The following is a 22,362-nucleotide window of genomic DNA, read 5'->3' as shown; positions in this document are numbered from 1 at the left end:
CAGGATTCAATTCTGGGTACCACGTTGTTTTGTTCTTAACGTACTGCATTTTACCTGCAAAAAGTATATATAATGAAGTATCAGTTCAGTCGCTCAGTCGTGTCCGACTCTTTGCGACCCCATGAACCACAGCACGCCAGGCCTCCCCGTCCATCAACAACTCCCGGAGTCCACCCAAACCCATGTCCATTGTGTTGGCGATGCCATCCAACCATCTCATCCACTGTCGTCCCCTTCTCCTCCTGCCCTCAGTCTTTCCCAGCATCATACATTTGTTTAAAAGCGTGATCTGGCACCCTACTCCAGTACTCTTGCCTGGAAAATCCCATGGACGGAGGAGCCTGGTGGGCTACAGTCCATAGGGTCGCGAAGAGTCGGACACGACTGAGCGACTTCACTCACTTTTCACTTTCATGCACTGGAGAAGGAAATGGCAACCCACTCCATCGTTCTTGCCTGGATAATCCCAGGGGTGGCGGGGCCTGGTGGGCTGCCATCTGTGGGATCGCAGAGTCGGACACGACTGACGCGACTTAGGAGCATCAGCAGCAGCAGCTAGCACCAGGCTAGTCTGCAACACAAATCTTCCCCAAACTTGGGAGTTGTGGGGAATTTAGTCCCTGAATTTGTTAGTCAATTGCCTCTTTTTCTGCCTTGGAAGATTAGTTCAATTATGGTAACATTAATCAAGAGATAGGATATATACGAGCAAGCGGAGTCTGCGAGGCTTAGGACCAAAGCAGCACAAGAATAATTTTTTCTATAATAAAACCATACCAAAGTGCAGTCGTGGAGAGGTTAACGAGGACTGGTAAGTCTCCCCGGGCTGAAAATTTTTAATTTCACCACCATTTTGTGGTCCTTTTAATCTCAAAACAATTCTGCGAGGTAGGCAGTATTTTCTACCTTTCGCAGAGGCTCGAAAAGAAGAAACTGCTTGAACCCAAGCGCCAAACACTTGAGCTGATCCCATCAAGCAGCGTCGCTCCCCTAAAGGCGGAGCTAGTGCGCAAACGTCGCAAACTTCTCACAAGAAACACAGGCAACTTCCGGGAGTTTCCGGAGATGCTCAGCCCGCTTGCGCCGCTACGCCCCGTGACGTCAGCCACTCTGCCCCGCCCTTTCTGGAACGCTGAGCTGCGGAGCGGGCCGGCGGCCATCTTGTGAAGCGGAGAAGAAGGAGGTGGCTGCTCTGGGCTCCGGGAAGCCGTTCGGGCTGGGGCTGCCGGCCGCGGGGCGGAGGCACTCGCGCGGGGGGTAACTCGGGTCTGGGTTCGGGTGCCGCGCAGTTCTCGCCGGTAAGACTCCTGCAGCCCCGGAACGGGCGGGGCTGTGCGGGGCTCGAGCCGCCCCTTGGCCCGGGGCGGGGCCTTCGGAGGCCTCGGAGCCCGCCGCAGCGAGCGCCCTACACAAAAGGGTCGGGGCTTAGCTGAGGGGGTCTTGGGGCGCCACTTGAGCCTCTCAGTTCTGAGAGGATGCAAGAAAGACACAGGAGAGGATGGTCTGCCTACCGAAGAGGGCTCGAGGCCATAGCGAGGACGCCCCGGTCGTCTGAGAGGGGAGGAAGCCAGAGCTGGGTGCCCCAGCGGCCCGCAAAGGAACGGGAACTGCAGTGAAAACACGCTACATTCCAAATGAACAAGATTCTCTATGCTCTCACGTGGGGCAGAGATTATAACTGTGTTCCGAAGTGAGATAATCGTAGTGAGGACACTCCCTCCACCGGAAGTGGGATGGAGGCCTCTGAAAAAAGGGACTGGACACACCTGTGGGGAGGGAGCTGTAGTCGGTTCTCTCCCTTGAGTGTAGGAAGTCAGAATTGGCCGGCCGCCATGGAGGCCTGAAGGTAGAGGAGGCTGCTTTGAAAAGCATCTGAGGCCCAGCGTTGGGGCGGGGCTTGTTCTCCGGGGTGTACTTACTTTGAGAAGGCCGCAAGGGTAGCGTGGGGGTGAGTCCGCCTCGCGAGCCTTATGAGAATTGTTAAGATGTTAGGCCCTTGGTTCCCGCATAGGGAAGGGTCTGCTAAGAGCATCACTTTACGTGTCCCTTGGGAGAGAGCCTCGAGCATTTAAGGTGGAGGAGGTTCAATGGGATGCGGAGACTGGGTGATTTTGATGGAGAGTGAACTGAGTTTTTGATTGAAGGCTGGAGATGGTAGTTTGCGGCCACGTGAAATGAGTGGGAGCTGCTTTGATAATCCACAGGTTAGTGACAGGAAGATCACTAGTGCAGGGGGCTTAGTTGCTAGATTGTAAGTGCATGGACTGTGTTTGCCGTATAGTGGAAAATTTGAGCTCCGGTGAGGGTTACTCTGGGTTATTCAGCTCTGAACGTACCGAGAGCTGTGTAGTGGAAATAGACAACATAAGCGAGGTTTCTGGATCTTAAAACCCTTCTTGCTCAGGATTCCCAGAGATGACAATGTAAATTGAGATAGTTGGCAGGCACCAAAATATACAAGATTAAGGTGATGCCAGTCGATATAACCTACTAAAAAACTGATTGCAACTGAAGGTTTTGTTGAAGGAGAGACTTCGGACGAGTATTTGTTTTAAAGCTTCTTGTATGGTTTTAAATGGTGTAATTTTTGTAAAATGCAGTACTAACATGAATTTCCTTGGATTTTATTATTTAATTTACATTGTAATGCGTTTCAAAGCATTTGCAATTGAAAAAAATAATGTTAGGAGTCTGGACGTATAGGCCGTTCTCGTTGCGTTTTGTTTTTTTAATTGTAGAGGTACACCAGACTGGTCGTAGTTTTGATAGCGTGGAGGATTTCTGGACTTAGTGAAAGGAAATTGTGTCCAGCCGTTTTCTAAGAATTTTAAAAAACTGGGAGGAACTGTTACAGGAGGTTAAAAAATGTTTATGGTAAATAATCTCTGAAGAAAATGATATGTTTGGCTTGTTTTGTAAAAGTTGAGGATGTGCTCGGTATTATTTCTGGAAATTTTTAATGAAGCAGGGAATGCATTTTTATATCACTTTTATATGCTCTATTATTGGTTATTTTGTTTATGGATTGTGATGCATAATTTCATTTTTTTTATGTTCATATCTGTTAGGTGAAAAATGTGAAGCTTTAGAAACCATCATGATAGTTACTTGGAATACATTGTTATATGCTGATTCCAGAAAACTTGAGGCTTCTTTCACTTTCTTCGGCATACCAAATGACTGATTTTTGCATGATGAATTTGGGGGTTGGTACAATTTTTAGATGTGAAACTTGATTTGTGGGCCAGTGTGTGCCAGGTGTTGAAATTCAGCGCCTGTATTCATGCTGTTTTTATTCCATTTTGTAGATAGTCACTCCATCCTTCTATTGAATATTTTCTTCTCTAGATGAAATAGGAAGAACTTCTGTCAGTAACGGTTGCGCAAAAGATGTTTTTAGATATCCCTGCCTAAAACGCAGTGACTATCTTCCATTTTTCTGATCTTCTGCCTGGCCAGTAAGTGCTTGATAAATGTTTGTGGAAAAAGTGAATGTTGTTGTGTTTTAGATCAACTAAGAAAAATCACTTAATCTATAGTTTTGTCAGATTTTACTACCACCACACATACACCTTTTGGTTTGCATAGAGTTTTGTTCATTAAAGCCTTAAAACCAGTAGGGAGGGTGAATGTGGTTGGCTAGGTTAGAAGAAATATTGTTTCTTTGAAGTCTAAAGCCAGTAAGACAATGAACTTTGTTGGCATTTGGGGGGATATAAAAAATAATATAGTCTTTTTTTGCAAGAGCATAAATATCATATTTAAAAATGTCTTTCTGATTCACTGCCTTTGAATACTGACTGGAGATAAGTGAGAAAGTGGAGAAATATGCTATCAAAGGTGTTTATCTCCCTCAGTGTCAGATTTGTTTTAAGGACAGTCCCAGAACCTGAAATGTGATCCATTTGGGGATGGAGACAAAATAAGTCGATGAAGCTGTGTTCTTTTTCATAATGCATACCATGATGTGGTTGTGCTGCATGTAACATGGTGCCCGGTACGATTGGTTCTCTATTACTCATCTTTGTGGTGAACATTCAGGGGGTGCTGATGTTTGTTTTCTTTTGAATCTGAAGATCTTAGATTGTACCTGTACCCTGGTTCTTGTGATCAAAAACTGATTAAACAAAGTTAAAATTCACTTTCAGATGTTTATTACCAAATGAATAGTGGAAATGGTCAAATTCCTATTTGTGCCTTGGCTTCCTGGTAAAGAAGATTGTTGTCAGACATTTTATCCTGAAATTCCAAGTTTTTGGAATGACTAGTAAATAAGAAAATCGGTCTTCTCATAATAATATGCTAAAATTTTGTAGCAAATATTTGTGCATGTATCTGGTGTTTGTAAAGTGGGAACAAAGCCACTATGTGAGTTAATCCTCAAGATAAAGTGCAAAAGTATACTAAAGCAAGCTTCTTGTTTTAGTTCTAAAATATATATCAGTGGATTTAATGGCAAATCAAGGCCATTTTCTCTTTCCCTTAGCTCTGTGAGAAGGTAAAACATGCATTTTAGATGTTTTGTTGCTTAGAATTGTTCCAGTCTTTCTAAAATTCATTAAAGCTTAAGGTGATTGGAATGAATTTTTCATTTTGGTATCCTACTTTTAGTTGCTTGCTGACATTTAGAATGCAGGAATGAGTAGGTTCCTAATGCTTCTATTAAACAGTAATGCTTCTATTAAATCATTGCGTCCCTTTCCAAGCGAGATGTTGAAAACAAAAGTACTTTAGTTCTTGGAATTTCTATTTGAAGGAAGGGATGTAATACGAAGAGTTGTGAAGTTCTGGCTTCTGGCCTGAGCTTCCTGTGTACTTTTCTTTGGTATGGGATGAGGTGGAGCTTCTTTTTTGCTGAAATAGTGAAGATTAACAATTTATGTCTTGATTGATTTTGTAACATGTAAATTCAACATGTTACATACACTTCAACTAGAGATTTGTCAAATTCAGCTGGTTCTTTTAATTTTTCTCCTTGTTCAGTAATTTCTGGCAACTCTGTAGACATTTTTGGTAGTAGATATAGCATGTTCCCTTTGGGCTTAACTGGCTGATACCAAGCTTGTTCCTCTGTGGGTGGACATACCTTACTTACCTTCTCCGGTCTGAAAGGGAGGACGCTGAGGAACTTGTTTCCCTTGCCTTCAGGGCACATATCCTCACCGCCCCACGCCCCCCCCCCCCCCCCATACCAGACCTTTTGAATTGGAATCTCCGGTAGGAATCATCACAAGTGCTTAACTAGAAAATTACCCTAGTCAAACTTGTATGTTTAGGGGAAAAAACCTGTAATAATTCATGCTCTTTGTTTGAACATAAACTTTATGTAAAGCAAGCTTTTTTCTGTTTTACGTTGCCTTTTGTGACATGTTAAACTACTAGATGTGGCATTTTAAATAAAGAGTTTTAGAATTCTAGATAAATTAGTGTTGATTGTACAACTATTAAAAAATTTAACACAATGCTCTGGACTTTTGAAAGTGTTGTTTCTGACATATAGCGTAACTTTTTGTGGCAAAACAATCTCAGTGTTCTTTAGTAGTAATTTGAGTGGATGTTGATGTTTATTTTAGCTTGTTCTTCAGAAAAGTTTGGAGTAACACTGAAACTTGAATGTCTTTCCAGTGATGCATATTAAGCTCAGGGGTGGTATCTTGATCTTGACAGATAGCTAAAAATAGGCATCATCATTCTAAGTAGGCTTCTGTGGTTGATCTTAATACCTAACAGTGACCATTTTCTTCTACTCTTGAATATAGTTGTCTAATCATTTGGTCATATAAATTGCTTGTGAATTGTTCATAACCAGTTTGGGAGAAATTCCAGTGAAAGATGAGTGATGTGTTTTTACTTTGGAAGTACTCTTAATATGCTGGACTTTTTATTTTTAACAAGTTTCTTGGAACAAGTTTGGTGTGTTAGAAGAAAAAAACTTTCCCTTAATGTTTTGAACTCTGGTGGTTTTAACTAGGAATTAACTCCTACAGCCAGAACTTTTACTTCATTTGTGTTTTTTTGTTGTTCGATTGCTATTTTGGTGCAAAGGAAAATACCTTGAGAGAGTAACTGCAGTAATTTCCTTGAATACCCTTGAGTTGATGACTTAATTTGTCCAGTAACTGTTACTGTGTGAATTTGTGCTTTTTCATAAAAATTTGGTGGGAATCTGAGGAGATAGATTGCAGTTGGACTTGTGTTATGGAATTTTCTGGACTGGTTTAATCATCAAGTGATTAAAGCAATTACCAGGTGTGAAGTTGAGCTTTATGACTGTTTTAGTTTTCAGTTGATTCATTCTTCTTGGGCTAATTTATGACACATTCTTGATGTGTGTAAATATATAATATTTTGAGAGAAAGCATTTGAAAGCAATACCAAATAATAAATAAAAAACGTGGGATTTTGGTACCTATATTTTTTTCTAATACTTCGTAATGATGTACTCCAGTGGTTTCCTACTCGCCTTCGTAATATACAGTTCAGTGTGGCCTGTGCGTATTTTTGTGTTTCCTGCATTGATTTTTGCCTCCATTTATTCTCTATTGCAGTCTAAAAGTTGGTTTTAATTGGTTGCCCACAGGATTGACTTGACCTCTACTTCTTGTTAAGAAAATACATCTCTTATTTTATCAGGTAAGAGAATTTGAATAGAGGGTTTGTTTTTATACAAAATAAAATGAGATAGCTTATTAAATAACATGAAAATACGTATAATAACTGTGTTGTTTGTTTGTTTGTTTGTTTTTAACAAGCTTATTTGAGGGATGGGATTGGGGTGGACGGGTGTCTTGAAGTTGTTGATTCCTTTGGGAGTCAGTTTCCTATGGATGCATTTCTCCTGCTGAATTCCTCATTATTAGGCAATAAGTAGCTGTTTTCTTTCCTCGGTATCATTTTAGACCACCTACAAATAGAGGTGCTTGTTATTGGTATTTTTTTTAATATTCCTTTGTGGAATAGGTAGAGAAAATGGCAGAAGTATATATGTTATATGTTTTCGAGTACAAATTGACTTTAGATGGAACCTTATTGATTGGAATCTGACCCTCTTGTTAAATAACTAGGATACGCTCAAGCAAGATAGATTGAAATGACTCATCTGTCAGACAGGTACTTTGTAGCAGAATAGCAGATTTTATTTCATGTTTTTTCAGAACCTAAAACCTTCTCCCCTTTGGATGGCTGTATGAATAAATCTTGTGCACGACTTTAGTTTACTCAGCCCTTTTCTAGATGGTAATCTGGGCAGACCTTCAATATCATGTTTTCATGTGTACCTTGTACAGACTTTGACTAAATCCCATCTCTCAGCAGCAGATGGTTTGAAGACTTAACTGTGTATGTCACTTAAGCCCTGTGTTTAATTCTTGGGACATATTAAAATTCTCATCTTATTGTCCTAATGCAAACTAACATTATCTTTGTCTCTCTCTCAAGTTTTGGGGATCTAGATTACCCAAGATGTTTCCCCCAATTAGTGATTAAGTGATTTTTGAAGTTGAATGGATTATTGTCTTAGCTTGCTGTATAGCCGATCTTTTAGAATTAGTAAGGAATGAGAATTTGATTTAATGAACCAGAACCTTCTTGATGAACTTCTTAAGAGACTGCTAAATAGTAAATAAGGGCAAAGGAGTCTTATCAGTGTGATGTGTTTAGTATTAATTTTTCTTACTGATCCTTTCGACCAAAAATGAAAAGCTTCCCCCTGCCTCTTTTCAGATTTCTAGTGTTTTACGTGGTCTTATTTTGTGTTTGCCAGTCCATCTTTCTGGGTTAAATTTGAAGGTGGCTTTTATTTTTGTGTAGGTGTGTGTGGGAAAAGTGTCTGAAAGCCAAACAATGTATTTCTCTTGTGTACAGCAGTCATAATATTGAGATATAATTGCAGATTTTGTTGCCTGAAATTAGTGTTCATGTAATATTTGACATTGGAAAGCTGCTTTCATGGAGTTAGTATCCTTAGAGCTTGCAGCAGGAAACTTTGCTCTTCTTTGTTCTTACTTGAGAAGTGATGAAGCCAAAGCTCACATAATGTATAATTTTCCTAAGATCACAGAGCCAGTTTTATAGATTTATGTTTCAAAGTTGATTTTTAAAATGGGTTGGAAAACATCCTATGTTGTTGACCACATAAATTTCAAATTAATAAATTTTTTCAGCCTCAAGAATGTGTTTTGGATCACTTTACAAATGGCTGCTTTTGCATTTATTCTTAGAAACTATATGAACTGAAATACTGAAATTCTATTTACTGAAATTCTATTTAAGTCTGGGAGGAACTTTTCTTTTTGATTATATCAAAATGGACATTATCTACGGAGATTAGTGAGCACCCAGAAATACCTTAGGAGTTATGTTGGGTCACAATAACTGAATAAAGTTCATTCACTAGTTCAGAAACAAAAAATAGCTCTTTTTTATTATCAGCCCTCCCTGTGGGATAAACAAGACCTTATTAAATGAGGGTTTGAGAATGAGTCCTTGGACCTGAGTTTTAATTGGAACAGCCATGTTGAATGGCGCTGTAACCAGGTTCTACTTTTTGGAGTGGTGACTTCAAATATCTTAACATTTTGGCTATTTTATTCAGTATTTCTTTGGGATACTTAGTATGTGTTAACCTTGTATGTAATGCATAATCCCTTGTATCTTTTTTTTTTATAAAAATATTTAGTAAATTGTTTCATTCTAGGGTGAAATATGGAATCACTTATTTGAGACTTGAATCTGCTTTAGTGTTATTATTTGAAATTCATTGTTATGAGATCAAGCCATATAGAATAATTTTACAATAGTTCTACAAAGTTATTAAGTTTATAAGGAAGATTCTGAGCCAGTTTTAACTATTACCTTTGATACATTCTTTGTATCTTTTCCCCTGTAGATAAACTTTGTGTCCTGATTTGATATACACATTTCTTTTAAATCTTCCTAAATAATTAGTGGCCAGAATGATGATATAATTGGTAATTCTATTGTCCTATGGTGGTTTTTTCCCCTGTAACTTTTGAGTCTTGAACTTCTAATTGTTTCCCTGAAACTTTTGAGTCCTGAACTTTTAATTGTTTTCAGAATTAATGTCTTTTGGATGTTGAAATTGGGTTTTACATTGTAAATGGCATATAGTACCCAGTTTTTAGAATATCCACATTTTAAAAAATGACATTGCTTGTGATAGTTTGAGGGACTACTTGAGGGCCTATTACGGTAGATGGTCATTCTTATAGCTGAAAACTTGGTGTGATAAACAGGAGTCTGACCTGGCCGTTGCCTTTTCTCATCTGCAGGTGTGTGTGGTTTCAGCGCAGCATGGCTGTGGTCATCCGTTTGCAAGGTCTCCCAATTGTGGCGGGGACCATGGACATTCGCCACTTCTTCTCTGGATTGACCATTCCTGATGGGGGCGTGCATATTGTAGGGGGTGAACTGGGTGAGGCTTTCATCGTTTTTGCCACTGATGAAGATGCAAGGCTTGGTATGATGCGCACAGGTGGTACAATTAAAGGGTCAAAAGTAACACTGTTGTTGAGTAGTAAAACGGAAATGCAGAATATGATTGAACTGAGTCGTAGGCGTTTTGAAACCGCCAACCTAGATATACCACCGGCAAATGCTAGTAGATCAGGACCGCCACCTAGCTCAGGAATGAGTGGCAGGGTGAACTTGCCTACAACAGTACCCAACTTTAATAATCCTTCACCCAGTGTAGTTACTGCCACCACTTCTGTTCATGAAAGCAGCAAAAACATACAGACATTCTCCACAGCCAGCATAGGAACGGCTCCTCCAAATATGGGGGCTTCCTTTGGGAGCCCAACGTTTAGCTCAACTGTTCCGAGCACAGCCTCTCCAATGAACACAGTCCCCCCTCCACCAATTCCTCCAATCCCAGCGATGCCATCTTTGCCTCCAATGCCGTCTATTCCCCCAATACCAGTTCCTCCTCCGGTACCTACAATGCCTCCTGTGCCTCCTGTGCCCCCAATTCCCCCAGTCCCTTCTGTGCCACCCATGACCCCACTGCCACCCATGTCAGGCATGCCACCTTTGAACCCGCCACCTGTGGCACCTCTGCCTGCTGGAATGAATGGCTCTGGAGCACCTGTGAATCTGAACAATAACCTGAACCCTGTGTTTCTGGGTCCATTGAATCCTGTTAACCCTGTCCAGATGAACTCGCAAAGCAGTGTGAAACCACTTCCCATCAACCCTGATGATCTGTATGTCAGTGTGCATGGAATGCCCTTTTCTGCAATGGAAAATGATGTCCGAGATTTTTTCCATGGGCTCCGTGTTGATGCGGTGCATTTGTTGAAAGATCATGTAGGTCGAAATAATGGGAATGGATTGGTTAAGTTTCTCTCCCCTCAAGATACATTTGAAGCTTTGAAAAGAAACAGAATGCTGATGATTCAACGCTATGTGGAAGTTAGTCCTGCCACAGAGAGACAGTGGGTAGCTGCTGGAGGCCATATCACTTTTAAGCAAAGTATAGGACCTTCTGGACAAACCCATCCCCCTCCTCAGCCACTTCCCAGGTCAAAATCGCCCAGTGGGCAGAAAAGGTCAAGGTCAAGATCACCGCATGAGGCTGGTTTTTGTGTTTACTTGAAAGGGCTGCCATTTGAAGCAGAAAACAAACATGTCATTGATTTTTTTAAAAAGTTGGATATTGTGGAAGATAGTATTTACATTGCTTATGGACCCAATGGGAAAGCAACGGGTGAAGGCTTCGTAGAGTTCAGGAATGAGGCTGACTATAAGGCTGCTCTGTGTCGTCATAAACAATACATGGGTAATCGCTTTATTCAAGTTCATCCAATTACCAAGAAAGGTATGCTAGAAAAGATAGATATGATTCGAAAAAGACTGCAGAACTTCAGCTATGACCAGAGGGAAATGATCTTAAATCCGGAGGGGGATGTCACCTCTGCCAAAGTCTGTGCCCATATAACAAATATTCCCTTCAGCATTACCAAGATGGATGTTCTTCAGTTCCTAGAAGGAATTCCAGTGGATGAAAATGCTGTACATGTTCTTGTTGATAACAATGGGCAAGGTCTAGGACAGGCATTGGTTCAGTTTAAAAATGAAGATGATGCACGTAAGTCTGAACGCTTACACCGTAAAAAACTTAATGGGAGAGAAGCTTTTGTTCATGTAGTTACTTTAGAAGATATGAGAGAGATTGAGAAAAATCCTCCTGCCCAAGGAAAAAAGGGGTTAAAGATGTCTGCGCCAGGTAATCCTGCAGTTCCAGGAATTCCCAATGTGGGAATGCCCAATGCAGGATTGCCCAGTTCAGGAATGCCCAGTGCGGGACTGCCTAATGCGGGAATGCCCAATGCAGGAATGCCTGCTGCAGGAATGCCCAATGCGGGAATGCCTGCTGCAGGAATGCCCAATGCAGGAATTCCCAGTGCAGGAATGCCTGCTGCAGGAATGCCTGGTGTGGGAATGCCCGGTGCAGGAATGCCTAGTGCAGGAGGTGAAGAGCATGCCTTCTTGGCTGTAGGATCTAAGGAGGCCAACAGTGGGCCTCCATTTAACTTTCCTGGTAATTTTGGTGGGTCAAATGCCTTTGGACCACCACTCCCTCCTCCAGGATTAGGAGGGGCCTTTGGTGATGCTAGGCCTGGAATGCCTTCAGTTGGAAATAGTGGTTTGCCTGGTCTAGGACTGGATGTTCCAGGTTTTGGAGGTGGACCAAATAATTTAAGTGGACCAGGATTTGGAGGGGGCCCTCAAAATTTTGGAAATGGCCCCGGTAGCTTAGGTGGCCCCCCTGGCTTTGGAAGTGGGCCCCCTGGCCTTGGAAATGCCCCTGGGCATTTGAGTGGGCCTCCAGCCTTTGGTCCTGGCCCTGGCCCTGGCCCTGGCCCAATCCACATTGGTGGTCCTCCTGGCTTTGGATCTAGTTCTGGAAAACCAGGACCAACAATAATTAAAGTACAGAACATGCCCTTCACTGTGTCTATTGATGAGATTTTAGATTTCTTTTACGGTTATCAAGTGATCCCAGGCTCAGTGTGTTTAAAGTACAATGAAAAAGGTATGCCCACCGGTGAAGCTATGGTGGCTTTTGAATCTCGGGATGAAGCCACAGCTGCTGTCATTGACTTAAATGACAGACCTATTGGCTCTAGGAAAGTAAAACTTGTATTAGGGTAGCTGTTCACATCATTCTTCCTAGGGTAGATATAGTCTTCATAGTGCTGTGATTAATGCATTCAGATTGTTTTCCTAGTGTTTCCAGGTTAGAACCTGTGGATTGTTTCAATTGCATATAGATTGGTTTCCATAACATAGAGTGTTGGTTGACTGTTTGCAGAAGACTCACTACCGAGATAAACATTGCTGTATGTTATAGTAAAGCTGTCTTGAGAGAACACAAAAATGATTTTGGCATACCATTAGACAAACCATTTGTAAAACTCAAATGACCACATAAAGCTTATCAAGGAGTCTAGATTGGTTTTTGTTTTATACCATATGGATGAAGAAGATAGAAATGTCAATAGAGCTCATTAAGGGTGCTCTTGCCAGCTGCTGAAAAATAGAAGCTGGCTACTCTTGGAATTTGGTTCAAAGCTGGACAGATTTGCTTTGTTATAGGGTCAAAGCATTGTCTAAAGTTCTCGTTTTCTTTTAAAATTGAATAAAATCTCTGTATACAGATTCACTGTATGTACCTTTATTGCTTCTTGAGGGTTCTTGCTGTATAGACAGTCCTGCTTCTGAAGTTGCTGCTTTGTTTGCCTAATTGACTCATTTGTAAATGAGCAGAATTGCTTTGTTGTTGTTTTTCTATTATGAAACTCCACACTTGGTTTCTGCTATAACGTTGAACTTTTAATTTCTATTGTCACACTTAAAACTGTGTGGAATAAGACATTTGCCACAAAAGTAAAACACAGAGTCCTCTACCTACCAGAGCCTTTTTGGTTTGACCGCCAAGTAGTAGTTTAGTCCGTTTAAAAATCGTGCCTGTTGTTTGGACGGCATAAAAAACCAGAAACCACTTTCAATAATCATTGTTTAAGATGCCTAAGTTGAAATCCTGCCCAAGATGGACTCTAATGTTCCGGCAATTTCCTTTTGTTCCAAATTGATGTGAAATGACTTGTAAAAGTAAATTAAAAAGGGTCCATTTATAAGAAAGCATCGTTATATATAGGTTTTTAAAGTTGAAATTGAAATTGTTAGTTTTGTTAACGATTAATAGTGTGATAGGAAAAGATCCATAAACTAGCCCATAGATTGATACGTACTTAATCCTGTTACTTGGAGGCTTTTTGGTCTAGTTGTTTGATCAGGAGCCTGTTTACAAAAATTCTAAAGAGTACAAGTGCCGCTGCTAGAGGGGAGAGAATTGAGACTCCTTGCCCTTTCATACTTTGGCATTCAGGACGCTAAGGCAGGAGGACCACATGGGTTCTGGTTGGTGAGTGTCCTTGTCATGAAAACATTTGCCTTACAACGTCCTACTCACTGCCGCAAAAGGCTCTACTTATGGTTACTTTTCTTAAAATGCTCTAAAGACGTGTCACATATTATAAACGGAATGGGAGATTGGTGAGATATCATGAAAAACAATTTTGTCTTTTACATGGGCCTCTGTCTTGGTTTGAAACATCCCCAACATTTCCTACAAATCAATGTACTTATAAAGGGGTCAGCCTTTTAAAAGAAGTATTTTCTATTTAAGAAAAATAGTGCCTTTTTGGTGTTGCAATTCAGCAGAACGCTTAAATACAGCGTCTCTTGTAATTTAGAGTTAAGAGTGGCAACAGTTTCATTTGTGTGATAAGATTTGGAAAGCCTTTTCATCACTACAATCTTAGAGGATTGACAGTACAGGATTTTTTGTTTAGGGAAAGGATTATTTAGACTTTCAAAGACGAAATGGCTGTGTTGTGGGTCTTTTGGTAATTCACGAATACAAATTTGCTTTGACAGATCACTAGATAATTGCCTCCTCAACTAAAAAAGCAATATGTTTGTATATGCTGTTCAATTTTTCTGTTAAGTAATCATTCTCATTCCAAAGACAGAGTGCAAAAAACTTCAGCACTGCTTGGGAATCTTATTTCAACTGCAGATTATTTTCCCAATTGGAAAGCTATTTTCATTTTAGAAAAATGGGTTGTTTTGAAGATGAAAGTCTTTTTATTTTTCACAATTTATTTTGGTTATGTGTTCATAAATTCTTATTAAATATTTCATATACTTTATTGCAACTACTTTGTTATTCCTACATTTTAGATAAATGCTAAAAAAGGAAAACTTGATTTCATTGTTCACCAAATTAAATAAATTTAAAAAATAGTGGTTTGTGTAGAAATTGGAGAGAATTGTGTTTCATATTTGGTCGATCACAACAGTGCTTCTCTTGTTGTGAAATGTAATTAAATACTTTGCCCTCTGGAACTTGATTTTTGTGTATCTGAGACTTATTAACATAGTGCTAACTGCTAAGCATACTGTTCATCTAGTTCTGATTGGAGTTTGAGTTTTTAAAAAATTCTTGAAAATATGTTCTGTGAAACTATTCATACCTCTCTTCCTGCAAATTTTCTCCTAAGAATAAGGTTTGGGATGAAAATTTACATTATTTTCTCATTTGCTTGTATGGTACGAAGGATTTGTAAAGCTTTGCTCAAAAGTTTTGTGCATTTGTTAACACTATCATGATATTTTCAATCTTCTGTGTAAATTTTATTGCCTGTTTTTGGTGACTCTGACATTAATAGAAGAGAAACTTTTAGGTTTAGTGGGTCCCCCCTCCATTTTTTTGTTCTGTTTTTTGTTTTTTTAGTTTAAAGGGTTAGTGAAATCTATAAAATGTATTTTATAAATAAGCAAACTTGTAAACTTTTCTTGAACTTCAGTGAAACATTTAGTTCATAAGCAACATTTGGAGGTGTGTTCTGTGTTTGCACTGTAGTTTGGATGTAGAATTATTAGTGGCTTTTTTTTTTAACACAACACTATTAAGTGATAAGTTTCTAGTTTGGTGCTTCAAGTTGTCAAAGCATTGATAGTGGAAATTCCATTAGGAAACTTTATTCGGAATTTCAGAGAGTAATAGTGTAATTAAGTCAGTCTTAACCCACGGGATGAAAATATAGGGCTGTGTATGGAAGTAAACAGACATACATTTTGGATGGAAATACCTTGGATGAAAATAAGGATGCACGAAAGCCTTAATCAAGCTGAGTCCCTTTTATTGGGTTCTGTCATTGTGTACAGGTGTGGGTCAAGTGTTTAAAAATGAATCCACTAATCAGTTGAAGAACACTTTAAAAATGAGTAAAGAAAATGTAAAATTGCTGCTAGTTAAATTTTCTGGAAGAAATTCTGGCAGTGATTACTTGAAAAAATTATTTCCTACTCTGGCAAACATTTAAATTGTTCTACTGGCAGTTCTATAGTAGTCCAAACTTTAGAAAGCAGACACAATAAAATGACTTATTGCCAATGTGGCCACAACATTGCCAGCAAAATACTGCCTGGGCTTCATTCAGCAGAGATTTTTGTTTTTATAGATGAAGTCTTGAATATTGTTCAATAAACTTGTCACGAAATAAAACAGGCTGATGCTTTTAATGCTTTAACTGCACAGATGTACTCTATTGAGCTATACCATTAGATATTTTTGGGTCTTTTAAAAACTCGAAAATATTTTGTGCCTTTGGAAACATGGCTTTGGTGATCTTGGAGGTAACGATTGTTGCTTATCCTTGTCTGCTAATGCTGAAGTATGGAAAGAAGAGGATACCTGGAACTGCAGGGAGGAATCTTGATTCTAGGTCAAATCTGTGGTATCCACTTTTAAAGACTATGTTTGTTTTGCTAGCAAGCCACTTTGTTAATGTGGACTGAGAAAGAACTGGAAACCAGGTGCTCCTTTTCATGAAAGGAGTCTTAAAGGGGGCTGTGAATTTTTTTTTTTTAATGGTTAGGAAATGGGAAAAGAAATATTCAGACTATATTGTCACTTGCACATATCTTTAAAACTTTGTTTTCCTTCTTTGTTTTTGCATGAGTATGTTAGGTATTTGAAGTGGGGAAGTGGGGCTAGAAATCAAAAGTATTGCCGGTTTCTGACAATGATGCTCTGATTTTGTCCTTTCCACGTTTGTTCAACTTCTACTGGAAAAAAAATAGCAAATAAAAAGTTTCCATAAACTCCATAGAGTCTCTTTAAAAAAACAAAAAACTGAATTGGAGTTGCAGAGAAATTAGCGGGCTGTTCCTTTTAACCAAAACTCTTGAAAAATGTTTATAGCTTTTTTCTTGATCTTGAAAGTTTTAGCCTGAATTTGAGTTTGAATCCCCAGCTTGTTTGGGAAAGTTTTAGACTAGATGTAATAAATTCCAGATAGTTGCTGAGCTGTTCTAAAAATTGTGACAGTTTGACTAAGCATTTGAAAAATTACAGAATGAAATCAGCTGTCTGGAATATCCAGAAATATCCAGAATGGCCTTTACCATCTTAAAGGGTAGACTGTGTGCTAATATGTCTCTTTTTCTTGTTCAGGAGAGAGCACTCAATTTCTATAACTCATGGTTGTCTGCCTTCCATTGTTTTACAGCAAGTAACTGTCAATTATATGCATTTCCACCATTCTCCTTACCCCCAGAAGTGGAGTTTTTATGGGATATGGTAGATTCCAAACTTAATGGCTATTCTTTTTAATTAAAAAAATTGCTTGATATTCCACTTCTTTTTAGCATGGAATCTGGTAGATAACATTAACTTATTTTAAAATGTTCTTGGAAGACTGTACTCTGGTGGTGGCACAATCCTCTGATGCTGTGGTGACTTTGGGGAAACTCTTCTGTTCAGCCAATAAGTGGGCTCATCTCTTGTTGGTGCCTGCTTGTGTAAATCTTAATTCTTCACTGTGCTGTTCTTGGATTTGTTCTCGGTGCCTTAGCTATTTTGTGCCAGGGAATCTGACAAGCATGTGGCTCCTTTTCTGCATCACCATAACTAGCAACTAGCAACCAAGGCACTGCTTTTCTACATACTGTTCTCCTACTGAAGGGGCAAAAAGCCTCCTGGGGCAAACATTCCAGCCCCAGCGACCGAAGGGCAGCACTCTTAAAACCTAGAGAAAGGAAAGTCGTGCTCATTAACCATATTCCATGAATTCTGTTGAAAGCCCCAGAAACCTCTCCCTAGCAAAAATATTGACCATTAGGTCATAGAGACGAAGCAAACACCAGCTGTAGAGAAGTGGGTAAATAGCACATCAGAACATTGGAGTTGGCCCTCTAGCTGCTCCAGACATCTGGACTCTGATTTTAGTGACTTAATAGTTTATTATCAGTTTTCCTAGTCAACCGATGGCTTGCCATTTCACGTCATGTGAAGGAGGTGGTGCCTGTTTGGGGAAAATAGAGCCATGACCAGGCAGAGAACATAATTCAATATGGACAATCAAAGATGTTAAATAATCATAACACATCCCAGTATTCCAGTATCAGACTGGTCCTTGGTGTTGATTCCCTATTTTGATGCTGTCAGATTTCCCCTTTTACATGCTTATACAGTAAGCTTGCCTAGTAACCAGCACTGTTAAATTTTACTTTGACTGAAGCCCCTCACCACTCTCTCTGTAACCCTAACTTAATTGAGATGGAGTGAGTGTGAGTTCACCAACAGCTCTTGTTTAGTGAGATAAGATTTGTCATTTGTGCTACACATCAAATGTAACCACTACATTGTACAAGAAGTCACTTGTTAGCCCTTGCAGAGTGGGAAAGTCTTAAGGGTAAGGAAATTCAGCTGCTTAGGGGGGGTCTTAAACCATACTAACAGGTGGTATTGCTAATTTCCTCTTTTGTCTTTTGTTCCGCACTTCCCTATGTGTTGGGTTGCAATACAAAAAAATGTCACATCCTTTATATATAACTCCTTTCTGTGGTGTGGGCCCAGGAGGATCCCTCTGCTATAAATCTGGCTTAGGTGGTAGAAGGAGTTGCATTAGTTGCATTACTCTTACTGAAGTAAATAATCCTAATCACCTTTGCTTCTGTGACCACTGAATTGGCAAGTTGGAACTGGAAACGTCTGTTACCGACAATTTCACATGGATATACAGCCTAGCCATATAACTCATGCTAAGTAAGTGTTTTGAGCAGTGCATCTAGTACGTACACATTGTGTTGGTTGGAGAAGGGAGTATAAAAGATAACCTGTTCTTCAGTGCCTTAAAAAAAGACTTAAATGACTTTAAAAAAAAAGTCTTAAGACTTAAAGTTTTAAATGATACAAGTGCTCAGTTGTGTATATGCAAGGTATATACTCATGACCCACTGGAACTTTCAGTAGATAAAGGGATTCCTAACCGGTTGGGATTCCTGACCGGTTGCTAAATGGTGGGTCAGAAACAAGTGTAACGGAAGCCTTACGTGTGATCTCTTAACTAGGGTTCTTGGGGACACAATATTTGTTAGTTTAGTAGATTGAAATGATTGTGTGAGGCCAACACAGTGGCAGTATCTAAAATTTTGCCTGTCTTGAGAGCTTTTAAGTTGTCCCGTAACAGCATAGCTTGAGGTTCCAGCAGCCTAAGTGGTATGACTGAGCTGAATGGTCTGCAGGGCAGGCAAACAAGGCAAGGGTTGGTTCTAGGGATGTATTGACCTAGCAGAGGGCCAGAACCTTTTCCCTTTTTAACAGTCTGTTGAGTAGCTGCCAGATTACACTTTTTATAAACAACCGGTCTAAGAAGATATTCATAAACACTTCAGAATTGTGAATTTCTCCATCAGCTTAACCACTTACATGCATAAGTGATTATGCATTCCTTTCTGGGCTTAGATACATTTTGAAACAGTCTTAGCTTTTCTGTGTAAAATGTCTACCTTTTAGTTCTTGTTCTTAACCAGCACTGTCCAATAGAATTTTCTGCAGTGGAAGTGTTCTCATCTGCACTAACGCAGTAATTGAATTATATGTGACTAGTGGCTACTGTACTGAGCAGCACAAGTGTAGAGATCTTGGGCAGCACTGTCCAATAGAAAAAAGAATCTGTCATTTAAAATTTTCCAGTAGCCAGATTTAAAAGGTTGAAACAAGTGAATTAAGGATATAATTTACCCCAGTAGATCTTAAATGTTACAGTTTCTTTAAATATACTCAATACAAGATTATTGAACTATTTTACATTCCTTTTTTTGTACTAAGATTTCAAAATTCAGTGGGTATTTTATAGCACGTTACGACTTGAACTAAGCATATTTTAGGTGGTGAATAGCCATATGTGGTTCAAAACTACCCTTTTGGACAGCCCAGATTTACAATACAAAAAAAGTTATTCCCTGTCATTTCTCTCTTAGTTCTGCTGCCTCTTGAAACTGTTTCTTCACTTTTGGGTGTTCAAATGTTGTTGCATTCCTGCTAACTTTTACCCCCCCTGTTGTGTTAGCAGGCTTGTTTTTGAGAACTTGCCTCAGTTACCTTTCTTATGGGTTGCACTGGAGGTTAACTAGGTGACAGTTTTATATTGTAAAAGCCCTGATGCTGCAACCAGCAGCCTCCCCAGAGCTAGAATCTCCCTCCACCCACGCCCCATCCACAATGGCAAGTGGGCACATCCACGTGTGTCTGTAATGTAGTGTTTTCATTTTTGAAATCCTCATTTTAACATCTCAACTTCCCTAACATAGAAATTCTGAAGATCCACCCATCTAAAGTTCTCCTATGTATGCCTTGTAAATTTATTCCAGTGAGGGGGCTTACATTATCAACTGTAGGTAGGACTCTTCCAAAGGCTCTGGTTCTGCTGCTGTTGTTCATTAACTAAGCTGCTTTTGTGCCATTGGTCACATTGCACACTGGAGATGCACGAGGTCTTGTTGATGTCCTTGTCCTGGAGATGCTGAGGAAGGTGGCCTAGTACTGTTGTCTCAGATATACTGCAGGCAGTAGAGGCAGATGTCTCATTTAAAGAACATGGATTAATATGTAGATCCCAGCAGGGCAGGTTGAAGGCAGAGGTGACTGCCCAGTTGGTGTTCTTTGAAATTTTTGGTATAATTCATTTTCTGAAGCAAATTCTACTTTATGTGCTATATTCATGCTTGTTATTTAAAGTTTACTCCTTTGAAAACATGTAATATGGAGTACCACAGTGTCTCCATCCCTGCCTTGGCAGACAAATAGCGAAAGAAAATGTGTGGTGGATGCAGAATTATTTTCGATCTGTGTGTGAAGTTAGTGTAGTTCGTGAGACGAGGCCACATGAGCCCACTGCTCTTTTAGTGGCCAGGTGGGTTTCGGATTGAATTGGATTACAAAGTGTGGGATGTTGGTTAATGGTTGGAAACCACATACTCAGGGAATCAAGTTGTGGTTCACCCAAGTTACTATGTGTCCCAGAACTAATCATTTCCTTTCTCTGTCTTTAGTGGGATTAATAGGATTAATTAATAAATGGGATTAAGTTAGATAATCTCATTATATCTGATTTTAAACTTCTGTGAACCCAGCCATTTCATTTCTTTCTGGAAATCTGTAGTTAATTTGAACCTTGAATGAAACACCAGTGGAACTAAAAATATTGGTCTGGCTATCGCTTTATGGCTTTTCCTGAGTGGTAGCATTTTCACATTTAAGCTTGAAGATTTCATTAGAGGAAAGGGTCTTCGTTTCCCTTTTTTAGAGGCTGTTCCTTTCCTGCCAGTTAAGTTCTCTGGAGCAGGTAGACCAGAGGTATTCCCCCGGTGTCAACCACCAAATAGGTAATGAAACAGTAAAAGGAACCATTTATGAGCACTGAACAGAGGAGCAATCAACACATGTAGGGCACTTTCCACAGCTGATCCCATTTAAGTCTCACAACGATCCTGTAAAGTTGATATCATTATCCCCACTTTACAGATGGAGAAATCCAGGCAAAGAGAAGCAAAATAACTTGCCCAAAGTCTCTTTCATAAAGGAAAGAATTAAATGATCATCTGTCTGTATGACTTGAGGCAGAGCCCCTCCTTTCCTTAGCTGTGTTCTGCCTCTCCTTGACCTTTGGAGGTTGGGGTGCAGGGAGGTACGAGAGGCCATTGGCATCACTCTTCTAATGGATCCTGAGCCAGCTGGGGAAGGGGCTCCAGCCTTGTCCCCGTACTCCAGTTGCTCGTTTTGAAGTTAGAAGGTGGAGGCTTTGTTTAAGCTCAAAGTCATGAGGAAAACCTTCCACTCTGATACAGTCTTATCTTGCTTTGAAGGCTGTGTGTTCCTTGGTTTGATTCCTTCCCCATATTCTCTCCTTAAGCTAGATTCCCTTTGGAGAGTTGGACACAAATGGTTGGATTTGCCCATATTTGGACAAGTCTTTTGGGGACGTTGGTGTTGGATCAGTGGCTTTCAGACTTTTTTGACCGCAGAAGTATAGCAGGATGAGAAACCCTGCGACCATTTACTATACCATATTTTCCCACTTTTCACTTTTTATGTAAACATGCATATCTTTAAGCTTTTTAGTATTGCCAAGTACTGCATGACAACCAGACTTCTTAATACATGGATCTAAACCAAATTATTTATGATTTTAGTTTATAAACACAATTTTAGTAGCCATTAAATGAATAAAGAATTTTGTAGTAAGGATTTGCCTATTTGGTTCAGCTTGTGACCCAAGAGGACTGTCCCTTAGGCTACTGATTTAAATTTGGGGAATCCTGAGTTACAGGGAGAGGCAGGGGTAGAAATACTTGTCCTCCTCCATGTCCCTTGACGCAGAGAGGGAAAGGAAGAGTGCTGGCGGTGGGTGTAATTTGTCTTTTCAATCTTATGAGAAGAGAGTATTCCATGAGTGGTCTTCCCCCCATTGGGAGCTTATGGAGACCTTCCTGATGGGTTTTCAAGATTTGATCCAGCATGTGAGCTGCTGCAGCGTGCCAAGGTAGGCAACAGGAGTGAGAGCATGGCTCTGGTTTGTGAATGAGTGATCCTGCCATACAGATGGGTGCTCTTTTCTTCCTCACAGCCTGGAAATAGGGTCGAAGGCTGGTGCCTTGCCTTGTTAGACTTTTGGGAATGGAGGAAGGCAGTGTAATAACTCCTGAGTGTGAAGGACTGATGAGTTTCAGCTCGATTGGCCCTGAATTGAATCCATCTGGATCCAGGAGGAAAGATCTGTTCTTGGTTTATGAAGAGCCAAGTTAAAATCTCACAAGGTAGGGGTAGGGGAAGCCAAAGAAAATACAGAGTGAGTTGCTCCCTGTTGGCAGACAGTGGCAGACAGATTCCCTGTCAACAGTCGAATGCTAGTTAACTGGCTCGAAGGGGAAGGGAAGCCCTGATTTTTAGCGTTTGCCCGGTTTCTGTGGTTCAAACTTTTAACGAGG

The 22,362-nt window shown here is 40.1% G+C and overlaps 1 protein-coding gene across 8 annotated transcripts in view; it reads left to right on the top strand.

The window, feature by feature from the left end:
- The first annotated feature begins 420 nt into the window (after window positions 1–420).
- CPNE1 (copine 1) overlaps window positions 421–22,362 on the top strand; it is a 39,642-nt gene continuing 17,700 nt past the window's right edge. The window contains exons 1-3 of one of the 8 annotated variants that reach the window (XM_069548436.1): window positions 1,118–1,298; window positions 6,549–6,633; window positions 9,291–12,162. In XM_069548436.1, coding sequence (XP_069404537.1) covers window positions 9,313–12,162 — 2,850 coding nt within the window. In that variant the 5' untranslated portion in view covers window positions 1,118–1,298; window positions 6,549–6,633; window positions 9,291–9,312. Of the gene's footprint in view, window positions 1,299–6,548; window positions 6,634–9,290; window positions 12,163–22,362 lie in introns of those variants that run through there. The other 7 variants (XM_069548429.1, XM_069548430.1, XM_069548435.1 and 4 more) reach the window with 7 other exon arrangements.

The sequence above is a fragment of the Ovis canadensis genome, chromosome 13 (genome assembly GCF_042477335.2).
Source record: "Ovis canadensis isolate MfBH-ARS-UI-01 breed Bighorn chromosome 13, ARS-UI_OviCan_v2, whole genome shotgun sequence".
Lineage (NCBI taxonomy): Eukaryota > Metazoa > Chordata > Mammalia > Artiodactyla > Bovidae > Ovis > Ovis canadensis.
The sequence above is the reverse complement of the archived record's forward strand: the minus strand, read 5'-3'. Positions and strand labels throughout refer to the sequence as shown.